The 15,076-nt window shown below is 40.6% G+C and overlaps 1 protein-coding gene across 1 annotated transcript; it reads right to left on the minus strand.

Annotated features, from left to right (window-relative positions):
- Positions 1-1,065: 1,065 nt before the first annotated feature.
- Positions 1,066-13,942, minus strand: PSMB5 (proteasome 20S subunit beta 5). Its single transcript, XM_058853268.1, has 3 exons — positions 13,396-13,942; positions 6,042-6,348; positions 1,066-1,404 (listed from the first exon to the last, which is right to left on the minus strand). Exons 1-3 carry the CDS (start codon positions 13,897-13,899, stop codon positions 1,124-1,126), a joined length of 1,092 nt encoding a protein of 363 aa, XP_058709251.1. The 5' UTR covers positions 13,900-13,942; the 3' UTR covers positions 1,066-1,123.
- Between the last annotated feature and the right edge of the window lie 1,134 nt (positions 13,943-15,076).

The following is a 15,076-nucleotide window of genomic DNA, read 5'->3' on the forward strand; positions in this document are numbered from 1 at the left end:
ATCCCAAAAAATCCCCAAAAATCCCCAAAAATCCCCAAAAAATCCCCAAAAAAATCCCAAAAAATCCCCAAAAAATCCTAAAAAAATCCCAAAAAATCAGAAAAAATTCCCAAAAAATCCCAAAAAAATCCAAAAAAAATTCCATTTTTATCCCCCAAAACCCCTGATTTTTTCCCCAAAAAAATCCCATTTTTATCTCCGAAAAATCCCCAAAAAATCCCAAAAAAACCACAAAAAAATCACAAAAAATTCCAGATAAATTCCATTTTTATTCCGCGAAATTTCCCGTTTTTTGCCCAAAATCCCGGTTTTTTGCCCCATTTTCTGGCTCATTTCCCGTACTGTTCCTGCAGCTGTGCCACGCAGTCGCAGCTCACCTGTCTCCATCCCTGGGGTCCCACCTGCAGCACCCTGACGCTGCCCCCGGAGTGGCACCCAAAAACCCACATTTTACACCCAAAAAAAATCCACATTTTACACCAAAAAAATCCCCAAAAAATCTCAAAAAAATCAGAAAAAATTCACAAAAAAATAATAAAAAAATCACAAAAAAATCCCAAAAATTGCCAAAAAAATCCCCAAAAAATTCACAAAAATCCCCAAAAAATCCTAAAAAAAATCCCCAAAAAATCCCAAAAAAATCCAAAAAAATCCGAAAAAAATAAAAAAAAATCCCCCAAAAATTCCAAAAAAATCCCAAAAAAATCCCAAAAAATCCCCAAAAAAATCCAAAAAAATCCCAAAAAAATCCCAAAAATATCGCAAAAAAATCCCAAGAAATCACAAAAAAAATCACAAAAAAATCACAAAAAATCCCCAAAAAATCAGAAAAAAAACCCCCAAAAATCACAAAAAAATCCCAAAAAATCCCCCAAAAATTCCCCAAAAATTCTATTTTTATTGCCCAAAACTCCTGATTTTTTCCCCAAAAAAATCCCATTTTTTCCTCCAAGAAACCCCCAAAAAATCCCAAAAAATCCCCCAAAAATCCCCAAAAAAATCCCAAAAAAATCCGAAAAAATCCCCAAAAAACCACAAAAAACCACAAAAAATCACAAAAAATTCCACATAAATTCCACTTTATTTTTGCCCAAAATCCCGTTTTTTTGCCCCATTTTCTGGCTCATTTCCCGTACTGTTCCTGCAGCTGTGCCACGCAGTCGCAGCTCACCTGTCTCCATCCCTGGGGTCCCACCTGCAGCACCCTGACGCTGCCCCCGGAGTAGGCGTCGCGCGTGGCCGCCTGGAAGATGGCGCGGCGAGCCAGGGCTAGTGCCTGCTCCTCGCTGGCCACCGGCTCCGCCAGCCCCCGGTCCAGGACGCCGTAGGCGTACGAGGAGCCCGAGCCCACGGCGAACGCCGAGCCGGCCACACGCTGGCCCTCGCTGTCCACGTAGTACAGACCTGGGGAAAAGAGCGTGGCTAGTGAGTTTGGGGGGGTGGCTACCAAATTTGGGGTGTGGCTAGTGAGTTAGGGGTCATTAAAAGCTATTTGGGGGGCGTGGCTACCAGTTTTGGGGTGTGGCTAGTGAGTTTGGGGGTGTGGCTAGTGAGTCTGGGGGTGTGGCTACCAAGTTTCAGGCATCAGGAGCAAGTTTGGGGTCATTAGGAGTCAGTTTGGCGTCGTTAGGACCAAGTTTGGCATCATTAGGAACAAGTTTGGGGGCGTGGCTAGTGAGTTTGGGGACATGGCTAGTGAGTTTGGGGGTGTGGCTACTGAGTTTGGGTCATTAGGAGCAAGCTTGGGGTCATTAGGAAAGAGTTTGGGGGCGTGGCTAGTGATCTTGGGGCTGTGGCTACCAAATTTGGGGTGTGGCTAGTGAGTTTGAGAGTGTGGCTACCAAGTTTGGGGCATCAGGAGCAAGTTTGGGGTCATTAGAAACAAGTTTGGGGTGGTTAGGAATGAGTTTTGGGGTGTGGCTAGTGAGTCTGGGGGTGTGGCTAGTGAGTTTGGGGGCGTGGCTAGTGAGTTTGGGGGTGTGGCTAGTGAGTTGGGGTCATTAGGAAGGACTTTGGAATCATTAGGAAGAACTCTGGGGTCATTAGGAACAAGTTTGGGGGTGTGGCTAGTGAGTTTGGGGGCGTGGCTACCAAGTTTGAGGCGTGGCTACCGAGTTTGGGTTCATTAGGAGTGAGTTTGGGGTCATCAGGAGCAAGTTTGGGGTCATTAGGATCAGTTTTGGGGGTGTGGCTAATGAGTTTGGGGGGGTGGCTAGTGAGTTTGAGGCATGGCTACCGAATTTGGAGTCATTAGGAGCAAGTTTGGGGTCATTAGGAGCAACTTTGGGAGTTTGGCTAGTGAGTTTCGGGGTGTGGCTAGTGAGTTTGGGGTGTGGCTACCAAGTTTGGAGTCATTAGGAGTGAGTTTGGGTCATTAGGAGCAAGTTTGGGGTCATTAGGAACGAGTTTGGGGGCGTGGCTAGTGAGTTTGAGGGTGTGGCTACCAAGTTTGAGGCGTGGCTACCGAGTTTGGGGTCATTAGGAACCAGTTTGGGGTCATTAGGAGCAACTTTGGGGGTGTGGCTAGTGAATTTGGGGGTGTGGCTACCAAATCTGGGGTGTGGCTAGTGAGTTTGGGGGTATAAACCAGTATAAACCAGTTCAAACCAGTAACCCCAATCCCCATTTTAACCCAATTTTCACCCGTTTTTAACCCAATTTTCACCCCCAGTCCCCTCCCAGTATAAACCAGTACAGACCAGTATAAACCAGTATAAACCAGTAACCCCAAACCCCATTTTTAACCCATTTTTCCTCATTTTTTCCCCATTTTCTTCCCATTTTTCCCCCAATTTTCACTCATTTTCAACCCAATTTTCACCCAATTTTCACTCCCAGTCCCTCCCAGTACAAACCAGTACAAACCAGTATAAACCAGTACAAACCAGTATAAACCAGTAACCCCATTTTTAACCCATTTTTCCTCATTTTTTCCCCATTTTTTCCCATTTTTAACCCATTTTTTCCCCATTTTTCACCCGTTTTTAACCCAATTTTCCCTCCCAGTCCCTCCCAGTATAAACCAGTACAAACCAGTAACCCCAAACCCCCATTTTTAACCCTTTTTTCCCCATTTTTTCCCCATTTTTAACCCTTTTTTCCCCATTTTTAACCCATTTTTTCCCATTTTTAACCCATTTTTTCCCATTTTTAACCCATTTTTTCCCATTTTTAACCCGTTTTTCACCCAATTTTTTCCCATTTTTCACCAAATTTTCAGTCCCAGTATAAACCAGTATAAACCAGTAACCCCAAACCCCATTTTAATCCATTTTTAATCCTTTCTTTGCCATTTTTAACCCTTTTTCAGCCATTTTTCAGCCGATTTTCACCCAATTTTCACCCAATTTTCACCCAATTTCCACCCAATTTTCCCTCCCAGTACAAACCAGTATGTCCCAGTATAAACCAGTACAAACCAGTCCGTCCCAGTACCTGGCCCGCGCTTGTCCCAGCCGCACACCATGGTGCCCAGGCTCAGCCCCGTGCCCTTGTACTGGTAGACGAGGTTGGCCAGCAGCTTGGAGGCGGCGGCCACCGACACGGGCTCCTGCTCCCAGTCCCTCCCAGTGCAAACCAGTATAAACCAGTACAAACCAGTATAAACCAGTAACCCCATTTTTAACCCATTTTTCCTCATTTTTTCCCCATTTTTTCCCCATTTTTAACCCGTTTTTCACCCAATTTTCACCCATTTTTTCACCCATTTTTTCTCATTTTTTCCCCATTTTTCACCCAATTTTCACTCCCAGTATAAACCAGTATAAACCAGTAACTGAAACCCCATTTCCCCCATTTTTAACCCATTTTTAACCCTTTTTTTCCCCATTTTTAACCCATTTTTTCCTCATTTTTTCCCCATTTTACCCCCATTTTTCACCCAATTTTCACTCCCAGTATAAACCAGTATAAACCAGTAACCCCAAACCCCATTTCCCCCATTTTTAACCCATTTTTCCCCATTTTTAACCCTTTCTTCCCCATTTTTAACCCATTTTTTCCTATTTTTAACCCTTTCTTTGCCGTTTTTCACCCATTTTTAACCCAATTTTTCCCCATTTTTAACCCAATTTTCACTCCCAGTCCCTCCCAGTATAAACCAGTATAAACCAGTAACCCCAAACCCCCATTTTTAACCCTTTTTTCCCCATTTTTTCCCCATTTTTAACCCTTTTTTCCCCATTTTTAACCCATTTTTTCCCATTTTTAACCCATTTTTTCCCATTTTTAACCCATTTTTTCCCATTTTTAACCCGTTTTTCACCCAATTTTTTCCCATTTTTCACCAAATTTTCAGTCCCAGTATAAACCAGTATAAACCAGTAACCCCAAACCCCATTTTAATCCATTTTTAATCCTTTCTTTGCCATTTTTAACCCTTTTTCAGCCATTTTTCAGCCGATTTTCACCCAATTTTCACCCAATTTTCACCCAATTTCCACCCAATTTTCCCTCCCAGTACAAACCAGTATGTCCCAGTATAAACCAGTACAAACCAGTCCGTCCCAGTACCTGGCCCGCGCTTGTCCCAGCCGCACACCATGGTGCCCAGGCTCAGCCCCGTGCCCTTGTACTGGTAGACGAGGTTGGCCAGCAGCTTGGAGGCGGCGGCCACCGACACGGGCTCCTGCTCCCAGTCCCTCCCAGTGCAAACCAGTATAAACCAGTACAAACCAGTATAAACCAGTAACCCCATTTTTAACCCATTTTTCCTCATTTTTTCCCCATTTTTTTCCCATTTTTTCCCATTTTTTCCCAATTTTTTCCCATTTTTCACCCAATTTTCACTCAATTTTCCCTCCCAGTATAAACCAGTACAAACCAGTACAAACCAGTAACCCCATTTTTAACCCATTTTTCCTCATTTTTTCCCCATTTTTTTCCCATTTTTAACCCATTTTTAACCCATTTTTTTCCCAATTTGCACCCAGTTTTCACTCCCAGTCCCACCCAGTATAAACCAGTTCAAACCAGTAACCCCAAACCCCATTGCCCCCATTTTTAACCCTTTTTTCCCCATTTTTAACCCTTTCTTTGCCATTTCTCACCCATTTTTCACCCATTTTTCACCCAATTTTCACCCGATTTTCACCAAATTTTCACTCCCAGTATATCCCAGTCCGTCCCAGTACCTGGCCCGCGCTTGTCCCAGCCGCACACCATGGTGCCCAGGCTCAGCCCCGTGCCCTTGTACTGGTAGACGAGGTTGGCCAGCAGCTTGGAGGCGGCGGCCACCGACACGGGCTCCTGCTCCCAGTCCCTCCCAGTCCAAACCAGTCCAAACCAGTATAAACCAGTATAAACCAGTACAAACCAGTAACCCCATTTTTAACCCATTTTTCCTCATTTTTTCCTCATTTTTTCCCATTTTTAACCCATTTTTCCCCATTTTTCACCCAATTTTCACTCCCAGTACAAACCAGTACAAACCAGTACAAACCAGTATAAACCAGTATAAACCAGTAACCCCAAACCCCATTTCCCCCATTTTTAACCCTTTCTTTGCCATTTTTCACCCATTTTTCACCCAATTTTCACCCAATTTTCACCCAATTTTCACTCCCAGTATAAACCAGTATAAACCAGTAACCCCAAACCCCATTTTTAACCCATTTTTAACCCTTTCTTCCCCATTTTTAACCCTTTCTTTGCCATTTTCCACCCATTTTTCCTCATTTTTAAGCCATTTTTAAGCCGTTTTTCACCCAATTTTCACCCAATTTTCACTCCCAGTCCCTCCCAGTACAAACCAGTATAAACCAGTAACCCCAAACCCCATTTTCCCCATTTTTAACCCTTTCTGTGCCATTTTTAACCCATTTTTTCCCATTTTTTCCCAATTTTTTCCCATTTTTCACCCAATTTTCACTCCCAGTACAAACCAGTATAAACCAGTAACCCCAAACCCCATTTCCCCCATTTTTAACCCTTTCTTTGCCATTTTTCACCCATTTTTCCTCATTTTTCACCCATTTTTCACCCGTTTTTCACCCAATTTTCACTCCCAGTATAAACCAGTATGTCCCAGTCCATCCCAGTACCTGGCCCGCGCTTGTCCCAGCCGCACACCATGGTGCCCAGGCTCAGCCCCGTGCCCTTGTACTGGTAGACGAGGTTGGCCAGCAGTTTGGAGGCGGCGGCCACCGACACGGGCTCCTTGTTGCGGAGCTCCTGGACCCGGCTCTGCCGCGCCACCAAACGCTGCCAGAAGCTGCAGTCGGCGGCGCCGCCCGCCAGCGTGCCCAGGATGTGGCGCGTGATGCCCAGCGCCTTCCGCACCGACTGCGACGCGATGTACGAGCCCGCCGTGGCGCGCGAGTCCACGGCTACGGTGACACCGAACGGCGTCTGCGGAAAAATGAAAAAATCCCATTTTTTTACCATTTTTTCCAAATTTTTTACCATTTTTTTACCATATTTTTACCACTTTTTACCATTTTTTTCTGATTTTTTTCGGATTTTTTACCATTTTTTTAATATTTTTTTCTGATTTTTTACCATTTTTTTGCCATTTTTTTCTGATTTTTTGCCAATTTTTTCCCATTTTTTTAGAATTTTTTACCATTTTTTTACCCTTTTTTTCATATTTTTTACCATTTTTTACCATTTTTTTACCACTTTTTACCATTTTTTTCGGATTTTTTCCCATTTTTTTCCCATTTTTTACCATATTTTTTAGGATTTTTTACCATTTTTTTACCATTTTTTTAGAATTGTTTTAGAATTTTTTACCATTTTTTACCATTTTTTTTCCATTTTTTCCCCATTTTTTCCCATTTTTTTCCCATTTTTTAACCAATTTCTTACCATATTTTTAGGATTTTTCACCCATTTTTCACCATTTTTTTCCCATTTTTTACCACTTTTTTCATTATTTTTTACCATTTTTTTACCATTTTTTCCCATTTTTTTCATGATTTTTTCCCATTTTTTCACAATTTTTTACCATTTTTTTCCAATTTTTTCCCATTTTTTCCCACTTTTTTCTCATTTTTTCTCCATTTTTTTCCTATTTTTTATCCATTTTTTCCCCATTTTTTTACCATGTTTTTCCCATTTTTTTACCCATTTTTTACCTACTTTTTCTCTATTTTTCCCTATTTTTTACACCATTTTTACCCATTTCTTTCTCAATTTTTAGATTTTTTTTTCTCCCTATTTTTCCCCATTTTTCCCCATTTTCTCCCATTTTATTCTCCCCCCCAGCGTGCCCAGGATGTGGCGCGTGATGCCCAGCGCCTTCCGCACCGACTGCGACGCGATGTACGAGCCCGCCGTGGCGCGAGAGTCCACGGCCACCGTCACACCAAAGGGGGTCTACAGAAATACCAAAAAAATCCCATTTTTTTACCATTTTTTCCAAATTTTTTACCATTTTTTTACCATTTTTTCCTGATTTTTTACCATTTTTTTCTGATTTTTTTCAGATTTTTTACCAATTTTTTACCATTTTTTTAGGATTTTTTACCATTTTTTACCATTTTTTTACCATTTTTTTCTGATTTTTTTCCATTTTTTTACCATTTTTTTCATATTTTTTACCATTTTTTTACCCTTTTTTTCATATTTTTTACCATTTTTTTACCATTTTTTTCATATTTTTTCCCATTTTTTTCCCATTTTTCTCCCATTTTTTCCCATTTTTTTCTGATTTTTTACCACTTTTTTTCCATTTTTTACCATTTTTTCCAGATTTTTTACAATTTTTTACCATTTTTTTACCATTTTTTTCCAATTTTTTCCCATTTTTTTCTGATTTTTTTACCATTTTTTTCTAATTTTTTATCATTTTTTTACCATTTTTTACCATTTTTTACCCTATTTTTAGGATTTTTTACTCATTTTTTTCCCATTTTTTTCATATTTTTTACTATTTTTTTTCCCATTTTTTTAGGATTTTTTACCATTTTTTAACCATTTTTTTCAGATTTTTTTACCATTTTTTCCCCATTTTTTTGATTTTTTACCATTTCTTTACCATTTTTTTCAGATTTTTTACCTTTTTTTCCCCATTTTTTTTCCATTTTTTTACCTTTTTTTTTCAGATTTTTTCCTATTTTTTAACCATTTCTTACCAATTTTTTACCATTTCTCCCCTATCTTTTATATTTTTTTAAACATTTTTTAACGATTTTTTTCCCATTTTTTCTCCATTTTTCACCTATTTTTTTCTCACTTTTATCAAATTTTTTTCCTCATTTTTTCCCATTTTTTCTCGTTCTTTCCCCATTTTATTCTCCCTGGCTCTCCCCCCCAGCGTGCCCAGGATGTGGCGCGTGATGCCCAGCGCCTTCCGCACCGACTGCGACGCGATGTACGAGCCCGCCGTGGCGCGAGAGTCCACGGCTACGGTGACACCGAACGGCGTCTGCAGAAATACCAAAAAATCCCATTTTTTTACCATTTTTTCCAAATTTTTTACCAATTTTTTACCATTTTTTTACCACTTTTTACCATTTTTTTCTGGTTTTTTTCGGATTTTTTACCAATTTTTTACAATTTTTTTAGGATTTTTTACCATTTTTTTCCCATTTTTTTAGAATTTTTTACCATTTTTTTACCATTTTTTTCCCATTTTTTCCAGATTTTTTCCCATTTTTCCCATTTTTTTTGGATTTTTAACCATTTTTTAGCATTTTTCCCCCATTTTTTACCATTTATTTTCCCCTTTTTTTCTGATTTTTTACCATTTTTTTTCGGATTTTTTTCCCATTTTTTTCACATTTTTTACCATTTTTTTCCCATTTTTTTTCCACTTTTTACCATTTTTTTCTGATTTTTTTGCCATTTTTTACCATTATTTTTCGGAATTTTTACCCATTTTTTTACCATTTTTTTACCATTTTTTTCATGATTTTTTACCATTTTTTTCCCATTTTTTACCATTTTTTTCCCATTTTTTTCACATTTTTTACCATTTTTTCCCATTTTTTTCCCATTTTTTCCCATTTTTTTCCCATTTTTTTCTGATTTTTTACCATTATTTTACCATTTTTTTAGGATTTTTAACCCATTTTTCACCATTTTTTTACCATTTTTTACAGATTTTTTCCCATTTGTTTTCTGATTTTTACCATCTTTTTCTGATTTTTTACCATTTTTTACCTTTCTTTTTCGGATTTTTTACCCATTTTTTTACCATTTTTTCCCAATTTTTTCCCACTTTTTTACAATTTTTTTCAGGTTTTTTACCACTTTTTTACCATTTTTTACCAATTTTTTTACCATTTTTTACCAATTTTTTACCATTTCTTTACTATTTTTTTCAGATTTTTTTCCCATTTTTTTCGGATTTTTTACCATTTTTTTAAAATTTTTTACCTTTATTTTTTACCATTTTTTCCTGATTTTTTACCATTCTTTTCCCATTATTTTCCCATTTTTTCCTATTTTTTTTCCCCATTTTTTTCAGATTTTTTTACCATATTTTTTGGATTTTTTACCACTTTTTTCTCATCTTTTTCCCATTTTTTCTTGATTTTTTACCATTTTTTTACCATTTTTTTACTGTTTTTTTCCATTTTTTAAGAATTTTTTACCATTTTTTCCAGATTTTTTAGAATTTTTTTAGAATTTTTTACCATTTTTTACCATTTTTTTCCCATTTTTTAGGATTTTTTCCCCTTTTTCCCCAATTTTTATCATTTTTTTACCATTTTTTACCGTTTTTTACCATTTTTTACCATTTTTACCATTTTTTTAGAATTTTTTACCATTTTTTAACCATCTTTTTCCCCATTTTTTACCATTTTTTTACCATTTTTTCCCATTTTTTCCTCATTTTTTATTATTTATTTCCCCATTTTTTAACATTTTTGGGTCAAAAAGCAAATTTTGAGGTGCCCAGAGGGAAATTTTGGGTCTAAAAACCGAATTTTTGGGTCCAAAATTCAAATTTTGAGGTGCAAAAATGGAATTTTTGGGTCAAAAAAACGAATTTTGAGGCTCCCAGAGGGAATTTTTGGCTCCAAAAGGGAATTTTTGGGTCAAAAAACCGAATTTTTGGGTCCAAAATTCAAATTTTAAGGTGCCCAGAGGGAATTTTTGGGTCAAAAATTTGAATTTTTGGGTCAAAAACCAAATTTTGAGGTGCAAAAATGGAATTTTTGGGTCCAAAAGGGAATTTTTGGGTCCAGAACTCAAATTTTTGGGTCAAAAAAACGAATTTTGAAACTCCCAGAGGGAATTTTTGGGTCAAAAAACCGAATTTTTGGGTCCAAAAAGCGAATTTTGAGGTGCCCAGAGGGAATTTTTGGGTCCAAAACTCAAATTTTTGGGTCCAAAATTCAAATTTTGAGACTCCCAGAGGGAATTTTTGGGTCAAAAAATTGAATTTTTGGGTCAAAAACCAAATTTTGAGGTGCAAAAATGGAAATTTTGGGTCAAAAAAACGAATTTTGAGACTCCCAGAGGGAATTTTTGGGTCAAAAAACCGAATTTTTGGGTCCAAAAAAGGAATTTTGAGGTGCAGAGAGGAAATTTTTGTGTGAAAAAAGCGAATTTTTGGGTCCAAAAAGGGAAATTTTGGGTCCCAAAGGGAATTTTGAGGCGCCCAGAGAGAATTTTGGGTCTAAAAATCGAATTTTTGGGTCCAAAAAGCGAATTTTGAGGTGCCCAGAGGGAAATTTTAGGTCCCAAAGGCGATTTTTGGGTCCAAAATAGAATATTTTGGGTCCCAAAGGGAATTTTAAGGCACCCAGAGAGAATTTTTGGGTCGAAAAATCGAATTTTTGGATGAAAAAGGGAATTTTGAGGCACCCACAGGGAATTTTTGGGTCCAAAACTCAAATTTTTGGGTCCAAAATTCAAATTTTGAGACTCCCAGAGGGAATTTTTGGGTCAAAAAACCGAATTTTTGGGTCCAAAATTCAAATTTTGAGGTGCCCAGAGGGAAATTTTGGGTCGAAAAATTGAATTTTTGGGTCAAAAACCAAATTTTGAGGTCCAAAAATGGAATTTTTGGGTCCAAAAGGGAATTTTGAGGCTCCCAGAGGGAATTTTTGGGTCAAAAACCGAATTTTTGGGTCCAAAAAAGGAATTTTGAGATGCAGAGAGGAAATTTTTGTGTGAAAAAAGCGAATTTTTGGGTCCAAAAAGGGAAATTTTGGGTCCCAAAGGGAATTTTGAGGCGCCCAGAGAGAATTTTGGGTCAAAAAACCGAATTTTTGGGTCAAAAAAGGGAATTTTGAGGTGCAAAAATGGAATTTTTGGGTCCAAAAGGGAATTTTTGGGTCAAAAAACCGAATTTTTGGGTCCAAAAAGCAAATTTTGAGGTGCAGAGAGGAAATTTTGGGTCAAAAACCAGAATTTTTCGGTCAAAAAAAACAAATTTTTGGGTCAAAAACCAAATTTTGAGGTGCAAAAATGGAAATTTTGGGTCAAAAAAACGAATTTTGAGGCTCCCAGATAAGAATTTTGGGTCTAAAAATCGAATTTTTGGGTCCAAAAAGCGAAATTTGAGGTGCCCAGAAGGAAATTTTAGGTCCCAAAGGGAATTTTTGGGTCCAAAAAGGGAAATTTTGGGTCCCAAAGGGAATTTTGAGGCGCCCAGAGCGAATTTTTGGGTCGAAAAGTCGAATTTTTGGGTGAAAAAAGGGAATTTTGAGGTGCCCAGAGGGAATTTTTGGGTCCAAAACTCAAATTTTTGGGTCCGAAATTCAAATTTTGAGACTCCCAGAGGGAATTTTTGGGTCAAAAAACCGAATTTTTCGGTCAAAAAAAACAAATTTTTGGGTCAAAAACCAAATTTTGAGGTGCAAAAATGGAAATTTTGGGTCAAAAAAGGGAATTTTGAGGTGCCCAGAGGGAATTTTTGGGTCTAAAAATCGAATTTTTGGGTCAAAAAAGCGAATTTTGAGGTGCCCAGATAAGAATTTTGGGTCTAAAAATTGAATTTTTGGGTCCAAAAAGCGAATTTTGAGGTGCCCAGAGGGAAATTTCAGGTCCCAAAGGCGATTTTTGGGTCCAAAATAGAATATTTTGGGTCCCAAAGGGAATTTTAAGGCACCCAGAGAGAATTTTTGGGTCGAAAAGTCGAATTTTTGGGTCAAAAAAGAGAATTTTGAGGTGCAAAAATGGAATTTTTGGGTTCAAAACCCCAATTTTTGGGTCAAAAACCCGAATTTTTGGGTCAAAAATTCAAATTTTGAGACTCCCAGAGGGAATTTTTGGGTCAAAAAAACGAATTTTTGTGTCCAAAAATCAAATTTTGAGGTGCCCAGAGGGAAATTTTGGGTCGAAAATTTGAATTTTTGGGTCCGGAACCCAAATTTCGAGGTGCCCGGACGGGATTTTTAGATCCAAAAGGGAATTTTTGGGTCCAAAAAACGAATTTTTAGATCCAAAAGGGAATTTTTGGGTCCAAAAAACGAATTTTGAGGTCCCCAAAGGGATTTTTTGGGGTCAAAAAAGGGAATTTTGAGGCGCCCAGAGAGAATTTTTGGGTCGAAAAATCGAATTTTTGGGTCCAAAAAGCGAATTTTGAGGTGCCCAGAGGGAATTTTTAGGTCCCAAAGGGAATTTTTGGGTCCAAAAATGGAAATTTTGGGTCCCAAAGGGAATTTTGAGGCGCCCAGAGAGAATTTTTGGGTCAAAAAATCGAATTTTTGGGTCAAAAAAGGGAATTTTGAGACTCCCAGAGGGAATTTTTGGGTCAAAAAACCGAATTTTTGGGTCCAAAATTCAAATTTTGAGGTGCCCAGAGGGAAATTTTGGGTCGAAAAATTGAATTTTTGGGTCAAAAACCAAATTTTGAGGTCCAAAAAAGGAAATTTTGGGTCCCAAAGGGAATTTTGAGGTGCCCAGAGAGAATTTTTGGGTCGAAAAATCGAATTTTGAGGTGCAGAGAGGAAAATTTTGGGTCCAAAAGGGAATTTTTGGGGTCAAAAAACGAATTTTGAGGTCCCCAAAGGGATTTTTTTGGGTCAAAAAAGGGAATTTTGAGGCGCCCAGAGAGAATTTTTGGGTCGAAAAATCGAATTTTGGGTCGAAAAATCGAATTTTTGGGTCCGGAACCCAAATTTTGAGGTGCCCGGGTAGGATTTTTAGATCCAAAAGGGAATTTTTGGGTCCAAAAAACGAATTTTTAGATCCAAAAGGGAATTTTTGGGTCCAAAAAACGAATTTTGAGGTCCCCAAAAGGGAATTTTCGGGTCCAAAAAACGAATTTTGAGGTCCCCAAAGGGATTTTTTGGGTCAAAAAAGCGAATTTTGAGGTGCCCCGAGAGAATTTTTGGGTCTAAAAATCGAATTTTGGGTCGAAAAATCGAATTTTTGGGTCCAGAAACCAAATTTTGAGGCGCCCGGGTAGGATTTTTAGGTCCCAAAGTGGATTTTCGGGTGAAAAAAGCCAATTTTCGCCTCAAAAAACCCCATTTTCCCGCCTTTTCCCCTCACCTTAAAAGCCAGAGTGGTCGTTCCGTGCAGCATCTCAAAGCCGGGCCCATCCAACACCGCCTGAACCCCGCACGGCGGAGCCGCCAAAACCCGCGGAGGCCCGGGAGGATCCCTCAGAATCTCCGGGATCGCCTCAGAATCTTCTGGAAAACCTTTGGAATATCCCGGGAAACCTTTGGAAAACTCCGGCAGCTCCGAGCGGAGGACGCTGGCCAGCGCCATCTTGGATGAGGGCGGCTGAGGGGAGTGGGGGGGGTGGCCACAAAATGGCGGCGGTGAGGGCGGCCGGGCGCCATCTTGGTTGAGGGCAAAGCCAAGCGGAGGCGCGAAATGGCGGCTGCGCATGCGCAGGAAGCGCTGAGGGGAGGCGCGAAGGCGCCGGCGCCATTTTGGTTGAGGGCGGAGTGAGGGAGGGAAAAGGGCGCGAAATGGCGGCGGCGCATGCGCAGAGCGGGAAGGGGGAAAAGGGCGGGAAGGCGCCGGCGCCATTTTGGCTGAGGGCATGACTCGGAGGAGGGGGGAAAAATTGGAATTAAAGGAGGAAAATGAGGCGGAAAAAAGGGATTTTCGGTAAATATGAATTGTCACGGTTCCTCCCAGTCCCTCCCAGTAACTCCCAGTAACTCCCAGTGGTCCCCAAAGCTCCCCGTGTCCCCAAAGGTCACCCCAATCCCGGCATCGTCCCTCACGGTCCCCCCAGGCCCTCACGGTGACCCCAAATCCCCTCCCAGTTCCTCCCAGTAACCTCAGAACCCCTCCCAGTTCCTCCCAGTGACCACAAATCCTCGCCGGGTCCCTCCCAGTTTCCTCCTGGTAACTCCCAGTCCTTCCCAGTGACCCCCGAACCCCTCCCAGTAACCCCAGAACCTTTCCCAGTCACCCCCATAAACCCTTCCCAGTCCCTCCCAGTTTATCCCAGTAAGCCCAAATCCCCTCCCAGTCTCTCCCAGTCCCTCCCAGTGACCCCAAATCCCCTCACAGTTTATCCCAGTTTTTCCCAGTAACCCCAAATCCCCCCCCAGTCCCTCCCAGTGACCCCAAATCCCCTCCCAGTCTCTCCCAGTCCCTCCCAGTTTATCCCAGTGACCCCAAATCCCCTCCCAGTTTATCCCAGTGACCCCAAATCCCCTCCCAGTTCCCTCCCAGTGACCACAAAACCCCTCCCAGTAACCCCAAATCCCCTCCCAGTCTCTCCCAGTCCCTCCCAGTTTATCCCAGTCCCTCCCAGTGACCCCAAATCCCCTCCCAGTTCCTCCCAGTTTATCCCAGTAACCCCAAAACCCCTCCCAGTTTTTCCCAGTGACCCCAAATCCCCCCCAGTCCCTCCCAGTGACCCCAAATCCCCTCACAGTTCCCTCCCAGTTTATCCCAGTAACCCCAAATCCCCTCCCAGTTTATCCCAGTGACCCCAAAACCCCTCCCAGTTCCTCCCAGTTCCCTCCCAGTTCCTCCCAGTTCTCTCCCAGTCCCTCCCAGTAACCTCAAAACCCCTCCCAGTTCCTCCCAGTTCCCTCCCAGTTCCTCCCAGTGACCCCAAAACCCCTCCCAGTAACCTCAAAACCCCTCCCAGTCCCTCCCAGTGACCCCAAATCCCTTCCCAGTTCCCTCCTAGTTCCTCCCAGTAACCCCAAAACCCCTCCCAGTCTCTCCCAGTAACCCCAAATCTCCTCCCAGTCTCTCC

Source organism: Poecile atricapillus, chromosome 19, assembly GCF_030490865.1.
Source record: "Poecile atricapillus isolate bPoeAtr1 chromosome 19, bPoeAtr1.hap1, whole genome shotgun sequence".
In the NCBI taxonomy this organism is placed as follows: Eukaryota; Metazoa; Chordata; class Aves; order Passeriformes; family Paridae; genus Poecile; species Poecile atricapillus.

Coding starts and splice junctions, on each gene's coding strand:
- PSMB5 (XM_058853268.1), bottom strand. CDS start 13,899: ATGCCCTCAGCCAAAATGGCGCCGGCGCCTTCCCGCCCTTTTCCCCCT. Junction 6,349..13,395: donor CGACCACTCTGGCTTTTAAG/GTGAGGGGAAAA, acceptor ATTTTTCCGCAG/ACGCCGTTCGGTGTCACCGT. Junction 1,405..6,041: donor CTGGGACAAGCGCGGGCCAG/GTACTGGGATGG, acceptor TCTTTTCCCCAG/GTCTGTACTACGTGGACAGC.